At 41.6% G+C, this 23,847-nt stretch overlaps 1 protein-coding gene and 1 pseudogene across 1 annotated transcript in view; both read left to right on the top strand.

Annotated features, from left to right (window-relative positions):
* Positions 1-20,215, top strand: part of AIG1 (androgen induced 1) — a 285,647-nt gene extending 265,432 nt beyond the window's left edge. The window contains 2 exon segments of the mRNA XM_017847604.1: positions 13,226-13,389; positions 19,551-20,215. Of these exon segments, the coding sequence (XP_017703093.1) occupies positions 13,226-13,389; positions 19,551-19,588 (202 nt within the window). The 3' untranslated portion in view covers positions 19,589-20,215.
* Positions 20,216-22,215: 2,000 nt separating this feature from the next.
* LOC108512376 (presenilins-associated rhomboid-like protein, mitochondrial) lies at positions 22,216-23,613 on the top strand (annotated as a pseudogene).
* The last annotated feature ends 234 nt before the right edge of the window (positions 23,614-23,847 follow it).

Below are 23,847 nucleotides of genomic sequence, written 5' to 3'. Positions count from 1 at the left end.
CAGAGAATCGCTTGAACCTGGGAGGTGAGGTTTGCAGCGAGCCGAGGTCACTTGTTGTCCAGCCTGGGTGACAAGCGCAAGACTGTATAAAAAAAAAAAAAAAATTGAAATGAAATGAAATCTGGAAGAAGCCACTGAAAGAGTTGAATGTGGCTTCCTCTGGGAGCAGAACAGGGCATGAAGAGGAAACTAAAGGGCAGTTGTTGGGGCATGGAGTTTCTGCTTTTTTAATATAAACATTTTAGAACTATTGATGGTTTCATTCTGATAAACATTGAAATCAACTTTAAAAAGGAACACTGCAACACAACTGGGAAAAAAACCTGACACCTCCACCCCTCCCTTGCACAAGTGAGTGTGTAATACTGCAGTGTCATCTAATGTCTGTGTTGCTATAGACTGGGAGCTTTGTCACAAAGGCAGGGACCACATCTTCTTTACAGACTGCTGTATTCACAGGGCTGACACCTTCTAGGCGCTAATACATATTTGTTGAATGAAAAAAAAGTGTAAGAAACATTTCGCTGTGGTAGAAGCAGCACCCAGAGGACAAATGTGACAAATGATACAGAGATAGGCTTACTACAGTTTGACATCAGGCACTGGCACAGAGCAGGAGCTCAGAAAGGTGTGGAATTTTGCTCTTTATTAAAGAAGATTGGTGATGCTGTGTCCAGAATTGGTGGGTTCTTGGTCTCGCTGACTTCAAGAATGAAGCCCCGGACCGATGTGAGTGTTACAGTTCTTAAAGATGGTGTGTCCAGAGTTTGTTCCTTCAGATGTTCAGATGTGTCCAGTTTCTTCCTTCTGGTGCGTTCATGGTCTTGCTGATTTCAGGAGTGAACCTGCAGACTTTCACAGTCAGTGTTGCAGTTCATAAAGGTAGTGCAGACCCAAAGAGTGAACAGCAGCAAGATTTATTGCAAAGACCAAAACAACAAAACTTCCACTATGTGGAAGGCTACCTAGGTAGGTTGCCGCAGGTGGCTCGGTCAGCCTGCTTTTATTCCCTTATCTGACCCCACCCACATCCTGCTGATTGGTCCATTATTTTACAGAGAGGTAATTGGTCCATTTTACAGACAGTTGATTGGTCCATTTTACAGAGAGTTGATTGGTCCGTTTTGACAGAGTGCTGACTGGTGAGTTTACAATCCTTTAGCTAGACACAGAGTGCTGATTGGTGCATTTACAAACCTCTAGCTAGATACAGAGTGCTGATTGGTGCATCCACAAACCCCGAGCTAGACAGAGTGCTGATTGGTGCATATACAATCCTCCAGCTAGACATAAAAGTTCTCCAAGTCCCCACCCTACTCAGGAGTCCAGCTGGCTTCACCTAGTGGATCCTAGGCAGGGCCTGCAAGGGGAGCTGCCCACCATTTCCGCGCAGCTCCCCCGCGCTCCTCAGCCCTTGGGCGGTGGATGGGACCCTCCGCTGTGGAGCGGCAGAGGGTGGTCTGGGAGGCCGGGGAGGCCGGGGCCAGGCGGGAGTGGGGCGGTGGGGGGCCTCGGGCATGGCGGGCTGCAGGTCCCGACCCCTGTCTGGCGGGGAGGCGGCTGAAGCCCTGTGAGATTATGGGCGCCTGTAATGCTGGGGGACCTGGCGCACCCTCTACAGCTGCTGGCCTGGGTGCTAAGGCCCTCACTGCCCTGGCCGGCGGGCAGCTCGCGGCGCGGGGCCCACCAAGCGCGTGCCCACCTGGAACTTGCGCTGGCTTGCAAGTAGGCAGGCAGCCCCGGTTCGCGCCCGCGCCTCTCCCTCCACACCTCCCTGCAAACAGAGGGAGCCAGGCTCTGGCCTCGGCCCGCCCGGAGAGAGGCTCCCACAGGGCAGCGGTGGGCTGAAGGGCTCCTCAAGCGCCACCAGAGTGAACACCCAGGCCGAGGAGGCACTGAGGGTGCGTGAGGGCTGCTAGCACATTGTCATCTCTCAATGAGAGAGAGAGAGGTTGGTAGTCCGAGGAGGGAGCGAGATCAAGGAAGACATTATCATGGCTGGGATATCAGAACATTGTTTGCAGTACTAAAAATAAGCATCTAGTGAAAGGAGGGGCTTAAACGATGCCAGAGAGAGACGCTGAAGATAATTTCTGCAAAATATGGAAAATTATGATTTTTCTGTTGTGGAATTTCAGATGTTCTTCCCCCTCCCCTTCCAGAGCTAGCAGTTCTGCCATGTTTTGATGATTGCTTGGGCAGTCACAGTGCCTTGCTAACCACATTCCCCACCTCCCTTCTGAAAAAACACATGTTCCCTACAATGTTCAATGTGTCTACTTAATGTTTGGCATCTATGTGCCTTGAGTAGCTCCAAATGATTCCAGTTAAGCAAAACAGGTCATGAATGTTATTAAGGGGAATTCAAATTGAATTCTCTCCAGGGAAACATCACCATAAGACCAGGTAGACTTTAGAAAGTGGGACTGCATGGAAGCACATCACTTAAAATCACTGCTGACGTGTGCCAGGAGATGTGTTGGAGGAAAATGTTCTGAAGTGGATTATTGGCCTCCTTTATGGATTAATCACTCTGATATTTGTGATTTAGAATCAGGAAGAAAGCACATTACCTCATTACAGGAATTCATTCTGGGAGGCATTCACAATTTGCCTCTTTCCCCAGGGATGGGCGGAGGGACTTGTAACCTTGAAAACATTCTTGCATGTAAGAAGTACAGAAAAATATTATATATTTCTGCATAAGGAGAAGCAGTGGAAAGTTTTTGTTTGTTCTGTTTGCTTTTTTTTTTTAAATCTAACATAAGTTGACTATGCCAAAAACTACATTATCTGATGACCACATCTCTAAGGTAGGCAGTATGGTTTATAGCACTTTACCAAAAGGGAAGCTGAGGCTCAGTGGATAGTATCCAAGGTGAACTAACAAATTGGTGGATGAGCTCAGAGTTGATCCCAAATATAGATGACATAACTGCATAGGCAGGACCACTTAAATTTGTGACGCCCAGTGCAAAATAAAAATGTGGAGCCTCTTGTTCAAAAATGATGTAAGACTTTCAAGATGGTGACAGCAGATCCTTAAAACAAGTGTGATCCCCTTCTGAGCACAACACCCTGTGTAATTGCACAGGATACAAATGCGTAAGCCTGCCCCATGTGTAGATGCCTCCCAGATTCTGTACATTTGGGCTAGCTCCACTGAAAAGAATTGGGACAGTTTTGATGAATATTAAACTGTGATTATGCCTTAGAATATTGTCTTGGAAAATACTGTTAAACCCTCTGAATATCAAAAATGGACCTCTACAATGATACTTGTAACTGAGTTAGAGATTATTTCAATATCATTTCGGATTGGCTCCTTCTATTTGATATTTACCTGTGAATGGACGCATTAATTTTTTGGCTTTACCATACACTTCACTGAGGAGACCATTTTGAGCTCTGTTTCCATCTAAGCTGATGTCCTTTGTCCTATTTCTGAGACCTACAGGCTGTTCATCAGGAATCTCAGCAGACCCCCACACACACCGTGACCCCCTCACAGCCACACAATCCCCACTGCTGCTCACCCCACCTGACACAGAGTGAAGACTCAAGAAACATTCATTGAATAAATGAATGAGTGCATGAACTCTAGGAAACTGCAGCAGAATTTCAGATTTTCAAAAATGGAGCAAGAAGCAGTCTCCATGCAATCAATACTCAGGCAATGGTCCAAGGGACCTATAGAATGGTTCTAAAATTAGACCATTAGCTCTCAAGAGAGGGCCAGGTCTAAAATCAGCATTTGAGCCAAAAGTCAAACCTGTCCTTGAAAAGTCCTTCAGGGGCTTCAGGTTGGAGGTACCATGAGAGGCTCACAGAAACCTACTGGGTGAGAAGCTGATGCACATCCCATATCTTATCCCACCCTGGGGCACATGCTCATTGCCTGCCAAGCTGTGCAGTAAATTCCAGTAGGTTAAATGCACATGTGATGTAAGTGTTTCTTAAGAGGTAAGTCAGTGCCTTCTCTGAAGGAAGTGTTTATTACTTTATGTCTGCAGCGTTTCTTCCCCCTCCTCAGGGGAAGTTGTAAAATTCTGAGCTCTGCATTTTATAAGACACTTAGTCTTGCGTTAAAACTTCACCCACAGTGATTTATCTTGCATCTTGCAACATTTCTGTATCTCACACATTTTCTATAATGAGCATGAATTACTTTTATAGTCAGTGGGAAAAAAAAAATTTTACAGGGAGATTTTATACTTAGATCATTTTTTTGGTTCTGAGCAAAACATTAAAAGAAAAGCTTTCCAGAGCTCTGTCCCCATCCATCACCATCTAGTCTTAAGAGCAGTACAGGAGCCTGGCATCCAGGCTGAACACTAAACTGCTGAAGTGTGTATCTCAGATTCTCCACTTAATCTCTCTAGGCCTCAGTGGCCTCATCTGTAAAATGGTAGTAATACAATACCTTCTCCAAAGAGCTGCTCATATAACCTTTAGCACACGTGCATTCAGTGTGGTTAGCTAATTAGCTCTTATTGCATATGAGTCTGTGTCTTCGGTGCTAATAGCCTAGATCTCAAACAGCCTAATTCCTTATCTAAATGTGAATAATAGAGCAAGTTTTTAAATCCTCTTTAAAATAATCTCAAAAATAGAAAAGTGGCATAGCTAGAAAAGAAAGGGATGACATATCGACCTCACTGTGCTCCTCAAGGGCTCCAGTGACCACCCCAACTCATAACAGAATAGGATGAAATTTGGCCATGTAGCAAAAAGAGCTATGAGCTTGACAATGTCATTTTTTAAACTGACTGTATATCATTTATACTCAGTCAACATCCAAAGTAGATTTGAATGTTGTACATACCACTTGGAATCTGAAAATGTTTTCCCTTCCACTGTATTGGTGGAAAGGCAGTTTTCTAATAATTCTCAATGAAGACCCTGTGCTAATAGATGCTGTCTATCTTTGAACCACTTGTCCCTTGGCTTTACAACATCACACTTTTCTATTTTGCTTCCCTGTGACTAGCCCATCTTTCTTGATGTCCTTTTTTGGCTCATCCTCCTTGACCTTATCCCTTAAATGTTAACCTTTTCCAAGGACCTCTCATGGGCCCACTTCCTTCAGACCCTACTCTTCCTGGGTCTCAGTCTGTCCTGATAGTTTCAACCATGATCTTTTTTTATTTTGCCAATGAACTTGATACCTGTATTGCCAAATAAGTCCTTTCTTCAAAGTCCAAATCCATAGAACTGACTGCCTTCAGAACATCTCCACTTGGATATTTTACAGGTACCTCAAACTCAACATGTCCAGACTGAACTTATCATTCCTTCAAACAATCTCCCTTATAGCATTCCCTCTCTCAGGAAATGACAACTGTTTCCACCCTACTAATCAAGCCAGGAATCTGTGATTAATCCTTAACTCATCTTGTTTCCCTCACTGCCTAAATCTAATCAATCACCATGTTATCTTAATTCTATTTGTTAAATCAGTGCCTGTCAAATTTCTTTTACTGTAAACTAAAACACACATAACTGAAATAGAAGTTTCACAAAATAATTCTTATCATCATTATATGCAAGGCCCTGTATTTTCCCTTCTGTTGACATCTGTTACTGTTTTAAAATGCTAGTAACCAGTGAGTTACTGACAAATGTTTAACAACCAGTTAGCTCTTCTGGAGGCAAGGGAGGGAATACCTGATGTGTAGCATTTGCCCATATCCTTGGTGTGAATACTCCCACCATGGTGGAATTCAAGCTACCAACCAACCAGCTTGCAAACCACCTAAAGATTTAACAACCAGTTCTCATGACAATCTCCAGCATGCCACACTCATGACTCAAACAGTTTGATAGACACTGATCTAAGTGTTCTTAAATCTTTCGACTAATTTTCATTGCCAGTGCTGTTGTTCCTCTCCTAGCCACTATCATTTCTGATACGATTGGTTCAGTTGAATCTGAGCTATTTCAGATTTATTTCATATCTTCAAAGACTTTCTATTTGCACACTAGGATGGAGTCTACAATTCTTACCATGGATTAAAAATCAATCCATGGGGCCGGGCGCGGTGCCTCAAGTCTGTAATCCCAGCACTTTGGGAGGCCGAGACGGGTGGATCACAAGGTCGGGAGATCAAGACCATACTGGCTAACATGGTGAATCCCCGTCTCTACTAAAAAACATACAAAAAACTAGCCGGGTGAGGTGGCGGGCGCCTGTAGTCCCAGCTACTCGGGAGGCTGAGGCAGGAGAATGGCGTAAACCCGGGAGGCGGAGCTTGCAGTGAGCTGGGATCGGGCCACTGCACTCCAGCCTGGGTGACAGAGTGAGACTCCGTCTCAAAAAAAAAAAAAAAAAAATCAACCCATGTTTTGGCACCTGCCTGCTCCTTCTGCCCTCTCTTCCTTAATCACAACAAAAGTGTTCTCTTCTTGAACTTCTGGGAGCATTCTCTTGTTCTCGGTTCTTTAGACATGCCCTTTTTTTTGGCTAGAAAGTTCTTCCCTCCTATCTTTACTCAATGAATTCTTATCCTTTCTATCACAGTTTAAATGCTACTTTATTCATTCATTCATTCTTCTAGCGTGTGACAGGCATTCTGATAAATGCTGAGGATCCAAGGAGAGGTAAAAATAAACACAATCCCTCACCCCACAGAACTTACACTGTAGAGGGGGAGATACATATTATTTAAATAAAGATATTCAAATTTAAGCCCTAGTTCTATAAGAACTTATAAAAATCTGTCCTAATCTGTAGATCAGGGGAGACTTTCCCTGAGTAGGTGATAATTGATCAATTGTACCAGTCGAGCTAATGTAGAAAGGATACATATAACCTAATTAGTCTAAGGGGTGGCTAACTAACAGTACAGGCAGAAAGAAGAATATGTGAAAACCCACATTGCAGGAGGGAACATGACAAGATCCAGGAACCAAATGAAAGCCAGTGTGACAGGAATGCAAAGAGGAACAGGAGCAAGATATGAGATGGGGCCAAAGAGACAGATAGAAGCCACTCTATGAAGAGCACTCTAGACTTTGTTGAAACTTTGGGTCTCTAACAAAAAAACCAGTGGGAGGCCTTTGACATGTTGAAAGCAGGGATATGGTGTGTTCATACTTCTGGTTTGGAAAGATCACTCTGGCAGCAGTGAGGATGACATGGAAGGGGGAAAAAAGAGATGTAGGGACAAATTAGGAACTATCACAGTCCTCCAAACAGAAATGCTTCTAACACAAATTAAGATGCTGGTGATGCACATGGGAAAAATCAACATATTAGAGAGATGTAAGGGGTAACCTTGATAAGACAAGATAATGGATTGGACAATTACTCACGCTCTTCCTTTCCAATTTGGGCCTGGCAGAATGGCTCTCACAAAGAAGGGTGGTGAGACAAAAAGGGCCATTCTGCCATCAACAAGGTGGTGACCTCATTGATGATACACCACCAACATTCACAAGCATGTCTATGGAGTGGGCTTCAAGAAGTCTGCCCCTCGGGCACTCAAAGAGATCTGGAAATTTGCCACCAAGGAGATGGGAACTCCAGATGTGTGCATTGATACCAGGCCCAACAAAACTGTCTGGGCCAAAGGAATAAGGAATGTCCCATACTGTAGCCATGTGTGGTTGTCTAGAAAATGTTCTGAGGATGAAGATTCACCAGATAAGTTCTATACTTCTGTTACCTATGTACCTGTTACCACTTTCAAAAATCTACAAACAGTCAATGTGGATAAGAACTAACTGCTGATCGTCAAATACATCAAATAAAGTTATAAAATTGTAAAATAATAATAATAATAATGGATTAACTAAATTCTATGAACGAGAGGGAAGTATCAAGGATGACTTGCGATGTTTGAGTTACAAAACTGAATGAATGATAGTACTGTCTGCAGAAATAAATACTGGAGGTTTGGGGAGAATGAACATGATTTTGTCTTTAGATATATTGAGTTTGAGGTATCTTTAAGATGGGCAAAATGAGATGTCTTAAGAACAGTTTGATAAACTGCCTAGAATAGAGGAGAGATCTGGGTTAGGATATCAGTTTGTAAAATACCTGTGTATAGGTAGTGAACATGATGCCATAGCCGTGAATGAACTCGTCAACTGAGAATGCATGAGAGAAAACAGTCTGGAAACCAAGATTTAAGCAAATCCAAAAATTAGTGGTAGGGTAGTGAAGGGTGCACTGACAAAGGGAAGAGGAACAGCCAAGTGGTAGGAGGAAAACCAGGAGAAGCTGATATCAAAGACCAGGTCGAACAGCAAGAAGAGACACCAGACTGCTGTGGGTGAAAGTGAGTACAATGTACAGATAGGGCGTCAGTGAATCTGGACCACTTATTGGAGAAGTTTGCCTTTGAAGAGGAGAGACCTCAGTAGTACTTGTGAAATATTTGGGAACTTTTGTTTGTGCTTTAATGAGAGGCATTTGAACACATTCATCAGCTATGAAAAACACCGGTTTGAAAGGAAGTTAAATACACAAGAGAAAGAAAGACTAAAGGCAAGTGGGAGGTTTAAAAAAAGTTGGGGACTAATCCCTGTGTACCCTTGGCACCCCTACATTTACCCTTTCTTAATTCTGACTACACTTGTAATTCTTAATTATCTGTATTTCTCATTACATTGTACTTCATGAGGACAGGAATTAGCTCTGCCTCATTTACTTTTTTTTCATTGATGCATTATAGGTGTACACAGTTTCAAGGTACATGTGTAATTTAATTCATTCATGTAACCTGTTTACTTTGTATCATTTGTGAATAGCAAAGCACTGAGATAGGAGGCATGAATAAATGTTATTTTTTAAATTGTACATTAAAGTGAATGAAATTGGAGGTACATTTAATAAAATAGACAGTCAAAAAATCTTATACTAATATGTGCATATATATGCATGCACACATATCATGGTTATTGACTTCTTAGGCTAAAATTAAAATTGGTACCATGACCATAAGCATACGTTATTTGAGCACTAAGACAAGAAGACCTTAGAAGGAGAGAAATTAAAAGTCAGCCAAGAACTAGGAACTCTCCAGATAGATGGGCAAGGCCATAAGTCATCTTTGTGCAGAGAATTGAGCCCTGATAAAAATCAAGGAAACAAATGGTGAAAGAACAACTTGTTAAGACAAGTGGGTGCGTCATTCACACTGATCCAGGTGAAACCCCAAATAACAGGATTTCTTTATCTGAGATTGTTTGATGACCTACTGAGTTAAGAAAACCAAACCAAACAAGAAACGCTCAATTCCATTTTGGAGACAATATTGAATGCCTCATTTAGGGAAGCAAGTCAATGCAGCAAAAAAGAAATCAGATGTGCACTTCTTTCCCAGCTTTGCCAGTTTTATGATAAGTTCTTTAGTCTGATCTCAGTTTCTTTACCTGTTTAAAGCGAATAATCATACCTAATAGGGTGGATGTATAAAGTAAAGGAGATTACATATCATGTTTATGAGCACCACACTCAGAATAGCTGTCTGCTTCTCTGCCTTGTAGGTTGCAAACCTGAGAATTTCACATTGCATTGGCAGTTCTGACATAGTCTCATGTATATCCCATAAGCTCTGATTCATACAATAGTACAATGAGAATGCCATGCTATATCTAGAATTGCTGAGAAGACTAGATGACATAGTGTGCTGAAGGAGCTTTGTGAAATACAAAGAACTACTTAAACGAGTAGTAAGCAGATGACAGCCCATGTGCCAAATCCAGCCCACCACCTGGATTTTTGTTTGTTTGTTTTATGACTCAAAAGCTAAGAATTGTTTTTACATTTTTAAATAGTTGAAAAAATCAAAAGATGAATATTTCATGATGTGAAAATACATCAAATTCAAATTTCAGTGTCTATAAATAAAGTTTTATTGAAACACATCCACACTCACTTGTTTACATATTGTCTATGGCTGCTTTTGCACTACAATGGCAGAGTTGAGTAGTTGTGATTGAGACCATATGGGAATATTTACTATCTGGTTCCTTACAGAAAAGGTTTCCCTACTCCTGACTTAAATTAAATATAGTGACAAAAAAAATAAAGATTTTAGGGATTTTTTTGAGATTAAAAAAATTTGTAAGTTATTGGCGAAGTGTCTGCACTATAGTAATGGCTCAATAAATGGATGTTGTTGTTTATATTCCTTCATTAGGTTATTAATTCAACAAATAGTTATTGAGTGCATACTCTGCCAGATACTGCTCCAAGAACCACAGAATACAGCAATGAACATAATTGGACAAAATTCCTTTGCTCATTGAACAGATAATAAACAGATAAATAAAAATAAGTAGAGTATATTATATGGCTGGGAGAAAAAATAAAGGGAGAGAGAACAGACATTTTGAGGGTAGAAGTTGCAATTTTTAGATGCAGTGGCCAGGGGAGACATCACTGGAAAGGAGACATTTGAATGAAAACCTGAAGGACACAAGGGAGTCCAGGGGGGTGCTGTGGGGGTGGTGAGGAGTATTGTTCCAGGCAGGGGAAAAATACAAAAGCTCGGAGACAGAGAGAGCTTAGAGTGTTCGAGGAACACCAAGGAGTCGATGGGCTGGAGTGGCAGGGAATGATGGGGAGAATAGCAGGAGATTAAATCAGAAGAGTACTGGGTAGGGCTTTGAAGAACCATCTAGGGACTCTGGCTTTTATTCTGAGTAGGAGAGGAAGCAAGTTTTGAGTGGAACAGGGGCATGGCCTGACTCACATTTAATCCAGATCCATCCGGCTGCTCCAGCGCAAACACCCTGTAGCACAGACTGATTAAAATTTTGTAAGTTGATTTGCAACATCAATTACAGCTAAATGGTATTAAATTGGGGGAATATTGCATATTTTTTCCATGGAAATTAATAAACCACTTGATGGGTACACAGCACCTTCCTTACATTATTTAAGACAATGTCAGAATGATGAAACTGCTTCTCATTTATGGACAAACAATATGACATCTGAGAATCCCACAGGGTAGTTCTAACCATTTAATTTCTGCTGATTCTCACAACTGCTTCAGCTTTTCTAACAAAATCTTTGGACTAATATGGCCTCTTTCTTTGATGCAAATATTTTCATTTTGACAGTGATTCAGGCTGACCTGGACAGACCTAGAGAATGCCTCTTTGCTGTAAGATTGTTCCTCAATCTTTCTTTCATTACTGCTTCCATCTACCAAGGAACCTTTGTAGACATATTTTTTGTCCTAATTTCCACCACAGGAACGTTTTTTATTGTGCTAAAATTTACATAACATAATATTTATCATTTTAGCTATTTGCAAGTATACTATTTAATGTCCTTAAGTGTATTTACAACATTGTGTAACTATCACCAGTATCTATACCCAAAATTTTCTCATCATCCCCCACATAAACTCTGTTCCCATTAAACAATAGCCTATTCCCCCCTCCCCGGAGCCCCTGGTAACTGATAGATACTATGCTTTCTGTCTCCATGAAATTGCCTATTCTAGGTACCTCATATAAGTGGAATCACATACAATATGTGACCTGTGTCTGGCTTATTTTGCTTAGCATAATGTTTTCAAGGTCCATCCATGTTGTAGCATGTATCAACATTTTACTTCTCTTTATGGCTCAGTAATATTCCATTGCATGGATATGCCACATTTAATTATTTGTTCACCTATTGATGTGTTTCTCTATGCATGTATGTACATCTGTGTGTGTATATGTATGTGTCTGTGTGTGTATCTGTGCTTTCTACATAAATAGTGTAAAATTGTTTTACCACCAACCCCAGAATGAATTTTCACTTGCAAGAGAAGGTGGGGTTATCACCCTCATTGATAATGCAGGTTCTCAGGTATAGATACCTAGGCTTCCTGCCAAAAATGAGGTACATGTGTAGGTAATGTTTATTATTATTATTATTTTTGAGACCAAGTCTCACTTTGTCACCTAGGCTGGAGTGCAGTGGCATGATCTCAGCTCACTGCAACCTCTGCCTCCCAGGGTCAAGCGATGCTTGTGCCTCAGCCTCCCGAGTAGCTGGGATTACAGGCACGTACCACCATGCCCAGCTAATTTTTGTATATTTAGTAGAGACAGGATTTCGCCACATTGGCCAGGCTGGTCTTGAACTCCTGACCTCAGGTGATCCACGCTCCTCAACCTCCTAAAGTGCTGAGATTACAGGCATGAGCCACTGCGCACTGCCAGTAATGTTTATGTGTAGATCAGCTACTTAGAGTGAAGCCATGGATAAGGAAAATGACCTCACAACATATGAGTATGAAAAGTCATCTTTATTCCCAATGCAATCGAGTTATCTGTATTTTATTTAGTCTTCACAATTGCCAACAGTTTACAAAGGAATGAACTCAAGAATGTTTGGGAAACAGCTGTAAGCAGTCATGTCAGGATCCAAGCCAATGGAGCCGATATTCTAACTAAACTTTTGAAAGCGGTGGCAATTCATGATGTTACTATTCCCACTGAGTCAAAAATATTTCTGGAACACAAAGAGAATGATTAAGTAAGTAAAATGGGAAAAAAATGAAATCAGTGTAACATCTGAAGATCAGAGGAGTGGGAAGCTGGTACCTGCTAGGGTATGCATGGTTGTGCCACCATATGGCATGAGTGTTGGTGTCTAGTTGGAAGGCCATATGGCAAGGTATCTGGCACATACTCACCTAGGTCTTATTCTCTTGTGGTTGCCCAATGCCATATTGTCTCATTCTGTAAAGAAGAGATTTAAAAGATTGTTGAACAGTGTTAACAAAGTCAACAATTTCAAATGCCTTTCAAATGTCATCAAAGACAAGGAGAGACTGAGGAACTGCTGGAGTATGAGACTGAGATGTGAAGACTGAAGACCACATGGGGTCCTGGATTGGATCCTGAAACAGAGAAAGGACATTCACAGGAACACTGGGAAATTCTGAATAAAGCCTATAATTTAGTACTGTCATATCAATGTTAATTTTTTAAATTTGGTTAATTGTCCCAGGATTATACAAGATGTTAACATGAGGGGAAGGTGAGTGTTTTGTGCTTCTTCTGTGAGTCTACAATTACTGAAGAATAAAAAGTAAAATAAAACAACAACCAAATTTCCGGTAGCTGCTGAGTATCGGAAGCAAACTTGAGACTGGCAAATGCTGAAGCATGATGAGAGTGAGGGAGTATATATTTGCATCATAGCAGCTTTGATGCCTGCCATAAGAGTGACTCCTGTCCTTGTCTCTTTCCGATTCCTTTGCAGGGTGTGCTGGGTGCATCATGTAACTGGCATGTGGGTGTACCCTTTCCTGGAACACATTGGCCCAGGAGCCAGAATCATCTTCTTTGGGTCTACAACCATCTTAATGAACTTCCTGTACCTGCTGGGAGAAGTTCTGAACAACTATATCTGGGATACACAGAGAAGTAAGTATGGTCTGAGGGAACATAAAGCAAGAGAATTACTGCCGACAAGAGTCTATGCAGAGACTGAGGGAAAATTCCACTGTAGCCTCTTCTTTTAGCCTTCACACAGGATCTCCTGTAAAGAGCTCCATTTTTATAACTACAATATGAATTTAAGAGCTTCTGACAGTTACCCGAAAGGTTTACTAGTCACTTGGTCTTATTAGCTAGTAAAACATCCAAATCTAAAGAGGAAAGAGGCATGTCTATAAAATTTTATAGGGAAAAATGTAGTGTTAACAAAAAACACACATTAGGGAAATTTGTCCTCATTAACAACACAATACTGCCTTAGTTAGCTGAAGGGACCCCAAATTAAATAGATACATTATTAAATGTAACCAGTCTCCTTTAAAGTCACCCAGATCTCCATTTTCTATGTGGGTGCAGTCACCTGGGAAAGGTCTCACTGCCATTCTGCTAGAGCTCTATCTAAGCAGTGTGCGATGCTCCAGCCACCTTGACTCACCAGTGGCAGTCATATGGAAGGTCTGAAAATGGCAAAGAGCTACAAGCAGTAAAAGATAATATTTCGTGGCTGCAAAAAACTCTTTTAATCTGTGATTTGATTTCTCATTTGTTTCCATTTATGGCAGAGCCTCCATCTTGGCAAGGCACGTAATCTTATCCAAGCTGTGCAAAACCTGTCCAAAGTGTATGTAAAATAACATAAAAATTGAAAGGTGGAAAAAGCGCCAGCACAGACATGTAGTGATTGAGTCCTGCATGAAAATACATCCAAAGGCAAGATGGTTTGGAGATTTTAGGAAGCCCTGGCTCTTTCCTCTGACACAATCACAGCATTCTAGACATCCCCAGTAAATGGACTGTGTGACACAGACATTGAGAACCCTGCTTTGTGCCAGACACCCTGCCAGGAGCTCAATCGAATCAGACAAATAAAGCACAGTGAGTGCATGGTTACTGTGTGTGGTTACTGAATTGGACTTTTGTGTGTGTGGATCCTTTAAGATTGTACATGTCAGGGTATTAGCCAATGTTAAATGGTCCAGGGGAATTTGAGGGTTTCTTTTCTCAGCAGCTTTTGATTTTAATCAATGTTCTATTAGAAAAGTATCAACATTTTAATTCTGTTCAGGCCACAGCTTGGGAACCAGTAACTAATCTTTTAATAATGTTCCACCTGTTCAATGGAAATAGCTATCTTTCTCCATTAATATACAGAAGTATTTAGTTACTTGACAAAAATATTTTGAGAACAAAGTATAAACCTTTCTCAGCTTCTTGGGAGAAAGGCTGTATTTAAACTTAAATGAATGTGTCCAATATATGTTATTCAGGAAGTATTTAAGTACCTGTTTACACTTGAATTGATTGATTTGACAGTCATTTGGCCACAGTTCTGCTACTTCTATGAGAGGATGACCTGAAAACCAGTAGAGAGAAATATCCACTCTACATTAATAGAATACTGCTTTTAGCAGTTTTGAATGAAGAGTTAAAATGAATAATGAAATTAAAGTTTTTTTTAAATGATTTGTTTGATTTATGCCATTCTCTTAAGTAACATAAGATTGACTAACTTTTTAAAAATTCATTTTAGATATGAAAATTAACTTTATGTACCTAGGACCATCTAGTTAGTTCCACAGAGACAGATGTTTTGTGCCAAGTAAGTATCATCCTCATTTACAAGAGGGGTCACAAACTGATGGCCTTCCCCAACTCCTACCTAACAACTTCTTTTAGTCGTACATGGTGGAATTTTTTTTTTGAATCAGTATTTTAAAATTGGGTGATTTCGGCTGGGCGCTGTGGCTCACGTCTGTAATCCCGGCACTTTGGGAGACCGTGGCAGAGGATCATGAGGTCAAGAGATCAAGACCATCCTGGCCAACATGGTGAAATCCCATCTCTACTAAAAATACAAAAATTAGCCGGGTGGCGTGTGCCTGTAGTCCCAGCTACTCAGTGAGGCAGGAGAATTGCTTGAACCCAGGTGGCAGAGGTTGCAGTGAGCTGAGATCGCACCACCGCACCCCAGCCTGGCAACAGAGCAAGACTCCGTCTCAAAAAAAAAAAAAAATTGGGAGATTTGACATAAAGGCCAGATTTTCACCTTCTTAGGAAATATTTTAAGATCTGGAAACACAGAGACCACTGTTCTCTTCTGGTGACAATGGTTTAGAATAGAGCATCAGTTATCCCTTGGCTGGGCACGTGACTCACACCTGTAATCCCAGAACTTTGGGAGGCTAAGGTGGGCGGATCACTTGAGGCCAGAAGTTCAAGACCAGTCTGGCCAACCTTGCGAAACTCCATCTCTACTAAAACTATAAAAATGAGCCGGCATTCACGCCTGTAATCTCAGCTACTTGGGAGGCTAAGGCACAAGAACCGCTTCAACCTGGAGGCAGAGGTTGCAGTGTGCCGAGATCATGCCACCACACTCCATCCTCCTGAGCCACAGAGTGAAACTATGTCTCAAAAACAAAAGAAAAGAAAAAAGAATTGAGTATCAGTTATCTGCTTTAGATGAGTAACTTTCCCTCGTTCTCACCTGGCCACTTTACTCAGTCACATTAGCTGCTGGTTCTGTTAGCTGTTCAGTCGAAAACTACTCACCAAAAGAAGTGTGTTAGGATGAATTGAGGACATGGGAGTACAGTACTACAATCCTGATTATTTCACATCAGTTACCATACAATCCCCCAAGAAGAAGAAAGATTGCATTGGAGCCACCCTCCTTTTTCCATAATGGTTTTTAATAGCTCAACTCCGTCTACTTGGGTAACTTATGTTAGCGACAACTTCAAGATAAAATTCACATTATTGCAGAATCTTACAGCTGAGAGATTGGAAATCATTGAAACCGAGCTTTTCCTTTCACCAAAGGTAACTGAGGCCCCAAAATCTTAAGTGATCCTCCAGAATAGGTGATGGCAGAGCCAGTGCCTTCTAACTGATGTTCAGTCCAGTCTCCAAGTTTCCCCTTTGTATAAGGATATCAGTTGTATTTGATTAGGGCCCACCCTGATGACCTCATTTGTAAATACCCTATCTCCAAGTAAAGTCATATTCTGAGATCCTGGGGGTTAGGATTTCAACGTATGAATTTGGGAGCGGGGGACACAGTTCAGTTCATAATACTTCACTCCCCCCCACCAGAATACATGTCCTTCACCCCATGAAAATATTCCATCCCAACAACCCCAAACGTCTTTCAAACAACAACTCTCAAGTCCAAAATCTCATCTTAAATATCATAAAATTGGGTATGCATGAGACTCAGGGTATGAGTCACCCTGAAGCAAAATTGTTCTCTAGCTGTGTGTGAACCTGGGAAACCAGACAAAAAGTTATCTGCTTCCAAAACAGAATGGTGGGACAGGCATAGAATATACATTCCCATTCTGTAAGGGAGAAGTTGCAGGGGAAAAAGAAAGAATCATGGTTCCCAAGCAAGTCTGAAGCTAGCTTGGGGGAAATTCCATTCCATTTTAAGGCTTGAAAATAATCCTCTTTGGCTAGATGCTCTGTCCTCAGGGCTCACAGGGGAGGGAATACATAGCCCTGCCTTCTAGGCGCAGGGTCACAGGAGCCCCACCCCCACAGCCCTGGGCAATAGTTCCACCCTCTGCAACCAAGGAGGAACCAGTCGCTGAACTATCTTTGAAGCCATTGATTGTTCATTTCATCCTGTCTCTGCCCCTTTCAGTACACGCTGTCAATGTTTCTGCTGGTATAAAATTCTCAAAAACCGTATTGGCCTCCCATGCAAGTCATGGGGGTCCAAGCAGTCAGACAAGAGGGCACTCCTAGAATCTTTTTCACATAACCACCTCTCTATTTCTGGCATCTGCTGTGGAGGTTGATTGGATCTGTGAGTCACGTACCTAATTTCATTAGCACATGGCTCTCCAGCCACACCCTTGGCATTTTCTCCCAATCTGAGGTTCTGAGGGTTAAGTCCTTCAATGTAGCAGTTTGGGGAGGCGGGGGGTGCAGACACAATTCACAGCTGAAATATTTCTGTACTTAAGCTAAGATTTTATTCCAATTTTGGTATATCTGACCAGTCTTATTAAAGCTACATTTTGTAAGACCAGAAATGAGTCTTTTCAAAAGCAAAAGTTTGGTGTGAGTAGAGAAAGTAGGCTAGCGGGGAGACAGGAGAGGTCTATGTGTGCAGAAACCCGCAGCTCTTCGCCTCCCGCTTCCGGTGCAGGTCATTTCCGCCCAGGCCCACCCAGGCCTAGCAATGTCCCAGCACTGCCCCCTGGTGGAGCCCTCCCCATGGGCTGCAGGAAGGGCATGTGACTTGACTCCTTCAGCGCCCTGCAGTCTTGTCTCCTCTGGTCCCAAAAGTGTATCCTGCCTCTGCTTTGTAATAGGTTTCTTCCTGCCCTTTGCGTGGAAATTTTATCTCTGGTTCTTGCAGACATTTTTTACAGCTGTCTAATTTTTTCTCGCTACCTCACAGCTGCCAAACTAAAGTAGGTGGGAAGCCATTTTCCCTCTCTAGGTCAGTGAATAACCCCTGCTCTCCACCCGCACTTTTGAAGATTCTAGCACTGCTGCCAAGTCAACCCATCTGCAGCAGAACGCTTTGGAAAAAACAGACTTTAAAAAGAGAAGCAAACTGCTCCTAGCCCCTGATAGCCTCTCTACAGGAGAGGGAATATGGACAGAGCTGAGGTTCAAGACACATGTGCTGTTTGAGCTGAATCTGTGCTATTTTCTTTTTTCCGTGGTTACCCAACAACGAAGGCGTGTTGTACCTTCTTGCTTTCAACCCTGTTCCTCCTCCCGTCAGACGTCCTTACTCCTCAACTTTAAGTTTTCCTTCATAGGATTTCTGAGAAGGACTTTGGAAAAAGTTCTCCAGATCTCTGCCAGTTCCTTAGCCATGAAAATCAAACATAAAAGACCATCTGGGGACATTCGTTCAGAGCACGTTACCCACATTCCACCACCGCTACTCTGGCAGCACAAAACATATACCAGGAGCTGGGGGTTATGTGGTGGGGAAGTCCTTCCTATTGTAAGCCCTAACATTATGACCCTCTGGGGTTAAATTTCATAATTTTCATATTGTGGAGTCCCATATTTTGTTCTACTGCTTTCCACTAGTCTAGGCTTCTGAAGTCTTCTCTGTGTTCACTGCTTATTAATTTTATTCAACAAAGATTAATTGAGCTCCTGCAATGAGACACACACCCGATGTTAGGTGCTAGGGACATAATCAGGAACAAAACAGAGAAGGGCCCTACCCTCTGAAAGCTTGCAATTTATGAAAGAATACTAACAAAACCTGCAAAGTGGTATTTTAAGTTATTTTGTTTCATTTTTGCTATTGAAACAAAGAAACTGAGAATTTGGTAAGATTCAAAAAATGTTTAGGTTCAAGAAAAAGAAGAAAGCAAGAAGCACTTGCCAGATTTAACTGTAATTCCTAAAAATGATGAACATTTTCATCTTCAGGAACATGAAATATCATTGAGTATTCTTTACAGACGATAGGCAAAGGGTCTTACTGGTCTAGTACGTACAAGTCCTTCAGGAAGAAAAACATGATTCTACCAGGTTGAATAGAGAGAGAACTGCAGTTTAAGATTCATGAGTATGGAAATAAACAGTTCTTCTGTCTAATAAACTCTCTAGGACCTTTAAAAAAATAAGAAGAAGAAGAAAAAAAAAAAAACCATGGCTTTTTAAAATCCAAAGTCCTTGCCTTGGGAAGGGACAGGACTAAAGTAAAAATAAATGACATCTGTTTGAAACTCATGAGTTGCACACCTCTTGTTGCCAGAAGCTAGTTTAAAAAGCAGTCTAGCTGGGGTTTCCATGCAAACTCAGCAAGTCATGAATCAACTTGCAGGCTTGTCTCCCAGAGGCCATAGGAACTGGGTGTGTCCCAGAGATGCTATGTCCTGATTCTGTGGAAAGGGTGGGGAAGAGAGGTCACAGAGGATGTTTCTGGAGAAAGTTGTTCATGGCTTTCCTTCCTAGCTAGGAGGGAAAGGGGGGTGTGTCAGGAGAGTGAATGGGAGAAGTGAGGGCAGATGAGTGGATGTGTGAGTAGTGTTAGCAAACCAGATTAAACAAACTGCTCGTAGTTTAATCTGATGCTCAAATAAAACACTTTGCTGTATTTCTAGGTATGGAAGAAGAGAAAGAAAAGCCTAAATTGGAATGAGATCCAAGCCTAAACGCAAGAGCTAGATTGAGCCGCCATTGAAGACTCATTCCCCTCCGGCATTGGCAGTGGGGGAGAAAAGGCTTCAAAGGAACTGGTGGCATCAGCACCCCCCCGCCCCCAATGAGGACACCTTTAAATATAAATATGTATAAACATAGAATACAGTTGTTTCCAAAAGAACTCACCCTCACTGTGTTTTAAAGAATTCTTCCCAAAGTCATTATTGATAATAACATTTTTTCCTTTTCTAGTTTTAAAACCAAAATTGGACCTTGGATTTTTATTTTGGCAATTGTAACTCCATCTAATCAAGAAATAATAAAAGTTTATTGCACTTCTTTTTGAGAACTATGTTAAAGTCAAAGGGGCAGATGTAGAGTAAGGCTTTTGTGTTTTTAGTCCTAAAGGTGGCTGTAATCATGAACCTAAGCCACCACGGGGACCTGAGAGGAAAGGGGACAGATGTTTCTCATTGCAATAATGTCACAGTTGCCTCAGATGAGCACTATTTGTAATAATGATGTCAATTTCATGAAAAGCCTGAGTGTATTGCAGCTCTTGATTTAATCATGTGAAACTTTTCTTAGATGCAAATTCTGACTTTAATAAAGACGAAGCCACTCTAAACCTTATGTCTTCATGGTGCATCTCAAAATCCTAACAGCATTGGTGTCTCCTTTTTGTTTTTATTACTTGTTGAAAATGGGTTTACTGAACCTGGTTCTTTCCTATAATTTTCGGATTTTAAAAAATGTGAATCTTTTTGATAACTCCAAAACAATTTTTTTCTTTTTTTTTTTTCAGACGGAGTCTCGCTCTGTTGCCCAGGCTGGAGTGCAGTGGCGCAATCTCCGTGCACTGCAAGCTCCGCTTCCCGAGTTCATGTCATTCTCCTGCCTCAGCTTCCCGAGTAGCTGGGACTACAGGCACCCCCCACCACGCCTGGCTAATTTTTTGTATTTTTAGTAGAGATGGGGTTTCACCGTGTTAGCCAGGATGGTCTCAATCTCCTGACCTCGTGACCCACCCGCCTCAGCCTCCCAAAGTGCTGGGATTACAGGCGTGAGCCACCATGCCCAGCCACAAAATTGTTTTAAAAAAACTATTTTACAAAGTCTTTGACCATAATTATTTTTAAGATGAAAAATATAATGTTATATAAATTACAAATGTTACTTAACACAAATATAAGTATTGATTGCCCCAATGTTGAGAGAGATCAACAAATGATATAAAACCATTCACTCCAAAATAAGAATTAAATTTTAAAATTAAAAAATGAAAACATTAAACTTTAATTTGAAAAAAATTTAAACTCAAAAAATTTAATTAAAATTACAGTTACATTTAAATGTAATTAAATGCTAAAATCTCTCTTCCTTCCTTCTGTCTGTCTCCCTTTCTCCCACACATAATCACTCTATATGCCCCATTTCTAAAAGCATAATTGATAGAAATATAGAATGCATCTAGCAGCGTTACCATATTAGTTTCCTAACTCATGGAGTTGGAACTATTAAGTAGGAAAAGTCAAGCAGAAATCCACCAAAACAGAAAAGCACAGCAATACCACACCCTTGGAATGACTGCTGCAATTAGTGCAGGATCAAAGACTTGAAGGATCCAGAGTTGGTTTCCATCACAACTACACGTATCTTACCTGTCTGACCTCTATTATGGGTTACACTGTGGTATTGTGTCCCCTTCAAATTTATACATTGAGCCCCTAACCCCCTAGTGCCTTAGAATAGGACTGTTTTGGGAGACAGGGCCCTTAAAGAGGGGATTAAGTTAAAATGAGGCCATCAAAATGGGCCCTAATCCAATCCGAGTAGGGTCTTTGTAAAAAGGGGGAATTTGGACACACAAAGGGACACCAGAAATGTCCATACACAGAGGAAAGACCATGTGAGGGCATGGGAAGAAGGTGGCCAACTGCAAGCCAAGGAGAAAGGACTCAGAGGACCCAAACCTGCTGATGCCTTGATCTTGGACTTCCAGCCACCAGAACTTTGAGAAAATAAATTCATATGGTTTAAGCCACCAGTCCGTGGACTGACATTTTGCTATGTCAGTAACAGCAAATTAATATGATCTATGTACAGAAGATGGATGAATTTTGGAGAATGATAAATTATTGTAAGCTTACTTAGGCGGTGGCTCCACTGATATCAGTGTTTCCAGAAATCTTTTTGCCTTCTGGAAACAGAAGGCAATACAAAACAATATAAAAACAATACACACACACACACAAATACAATCCCTGGGATATCAGATGAAGGCGCTAAAATTTTCTTTCTTTCTTTTTTTTTGTTCTTTGAAATGGAGTTTTGCTCTTGTTGCCCAGGCTAGAGTGCAGTGGCACCATCTCGGCTCACTGCAACCCCCGCCTCCCAGGTTCAAATGATTCTCCTGCCTCAGCCTCCCGAGTAGCTGAGATTGCAGGCATGCACCACCATGCCCTGCTAATTTTGTATTTTTAGTAGATATGGGGTTTCCCCATGTTGGTCAGGCTGGTCTCAAACTCCCGACCTCAGGTATTCTACCCACCTTGGCCTCTCAAGGTGCTAGGATTACAAGCATGAGCCACCGTGCCCGGCCTAAAATTTTCTTTCAGCGGGAAAATGGAGTGGCGAGGCTGGGCGCAGAAAGGCTGGGGCTGTGGCCCAGTGTGGGCTCCACTGGTGGGCGGCAGCAGCAGCTGTGAGGAGCTCACTGAGGCCCTAGCCCAGCCGCAGCTGCTCAGACGCAGCTTTAGCTAATTAATTCAGGAAAAATGTGGATTCAGAAAAGAACCCAGTAAGGTTGAACCTCAAAAATCAGACACGGGACAAGTGGTGAAGCATACAAAAGAAGTGCTGTGATTCCTCTGGTGGAAGAAACATGTCTTTTATCTTTCTCCCTATCCTATAAGGACTCTCCTAAAACCTTTATTTTTTTACTGTTGGGTTTACAGGCTGTGCATTTGGATCAGCTGCTATTTAGCAATATGAATTACTGAAATCCAGGGTCCAGAGTTATTTTGATGGCATAAAAGCTGATTGGCTGGATAGCATAAGACCACAAAAAGGAGACTTCCGAAAAGAGATTAACAAGTGGTGGAATAACCTAAGTAATGGCCAGCGGACTCAGGTATCATAGCTGCAAATGTCCTTATTTTCTGTTTTTAGAGAGTACCTTCTCTGCAGTGGACAGTGATCAGATATTTCACATCTAATCCAGCCTCAAAGGTCCGTTGTTCTCCAATGTTGCTGTCAACATTCAATCATTTCTCCTTATTTCACATGGCAGCAAATGTGTATGTTTTGTGGAGCTTCTCCTCCAGTATAGTGAACATTCTGGGTCAAGAGCAGTTCATGGCAGTGTACCTATCTGCAGGTGTTATTTCCAATTTTGTCAATTATGTGTGTAAAGTTGGCCACACGAAGATATGGACCATGACATGATGCATCTCGCGCCACCGTGATGATCCTCACAGCCGTCCACACTAAGATCCCAGAAGGGAGGCTTGCCATTATTTTCTTCCAATGCTCACATTCACAGCAGGAAATGCCCTAAAAGCCATTAATGCCATGGATACAGCAGGAATGATCCTGGGATGGAAATTTTTTGATTATGCAGCACATCTTGGGGGAGCTGTCTTTGGAATATGGCATGTTACTTACAGTCCTGAACTGATTTGGAAGAACAGGGAGCCTCTACTGAAAATCTGGCATGAAATGAGGACTAATGCCCCCCCACCCCACAAAAAAGAGGTGGCTCTAAGTAAAACTGGGATTGCACAGTACTGGTGCCTCTGGCTTGTGCCGCCTGAGAGCCCAGCAGACATCGGCCCTAGAGTGATCACGGCTATGCTTCCACCTGCAAGACGTCAGCATCTGGCCTCCCAGTGTTTTCAGCTGTGTCCCCCGGTCCATGTCTTTTCAGAAAGTGAATATGACACAGTTGTGAAATGAAGGTTTACATCTAGTTAGTAAAAAATAAAAAAGTAAAAATAAAAATAAATTTCTTTTACCTTGCAAGGATAGCAAAATGCCCTCACTATATTTTCTCAAGGCTATTTCTGTGTGTGTGTGTGTGTGTGCAAGTGTTATAAATATTTTTATTATTTTATTTTAACTTTTATTTTAAGTTCAGAAGTACATGTACAGGTTTGTTATATAGGTAAACTTGTATCATGGGGGCTTGTTCTATGGATTATTTTGTCACCCAGGTATTAAGACTAGTACTCATCAGTTGTTTTAATAAATAAATAA

Source organism: Rhinopithecus bieti, unplaced genomic scaffold (genome assembly GCF_001698545.2).
Source record: "Rhinopithecus bieti isolate Rb0 unplaced genomic scaffold, ASM169854v2 scaffold_29254, whole genome shotgun sequence".
NCBI classification, from domain to species: Eukaryota; Metazoa; Chordata; class Mammalia; order Primates; family Cercopithecidae; genus Rhinopithecus; species Rhinopithecus bieti.
The sequence above is the reverse complement of the archived record's forward strand: the minus strand, read 5'-3'. Positions and strand labels throughout refer to the sequence as shown.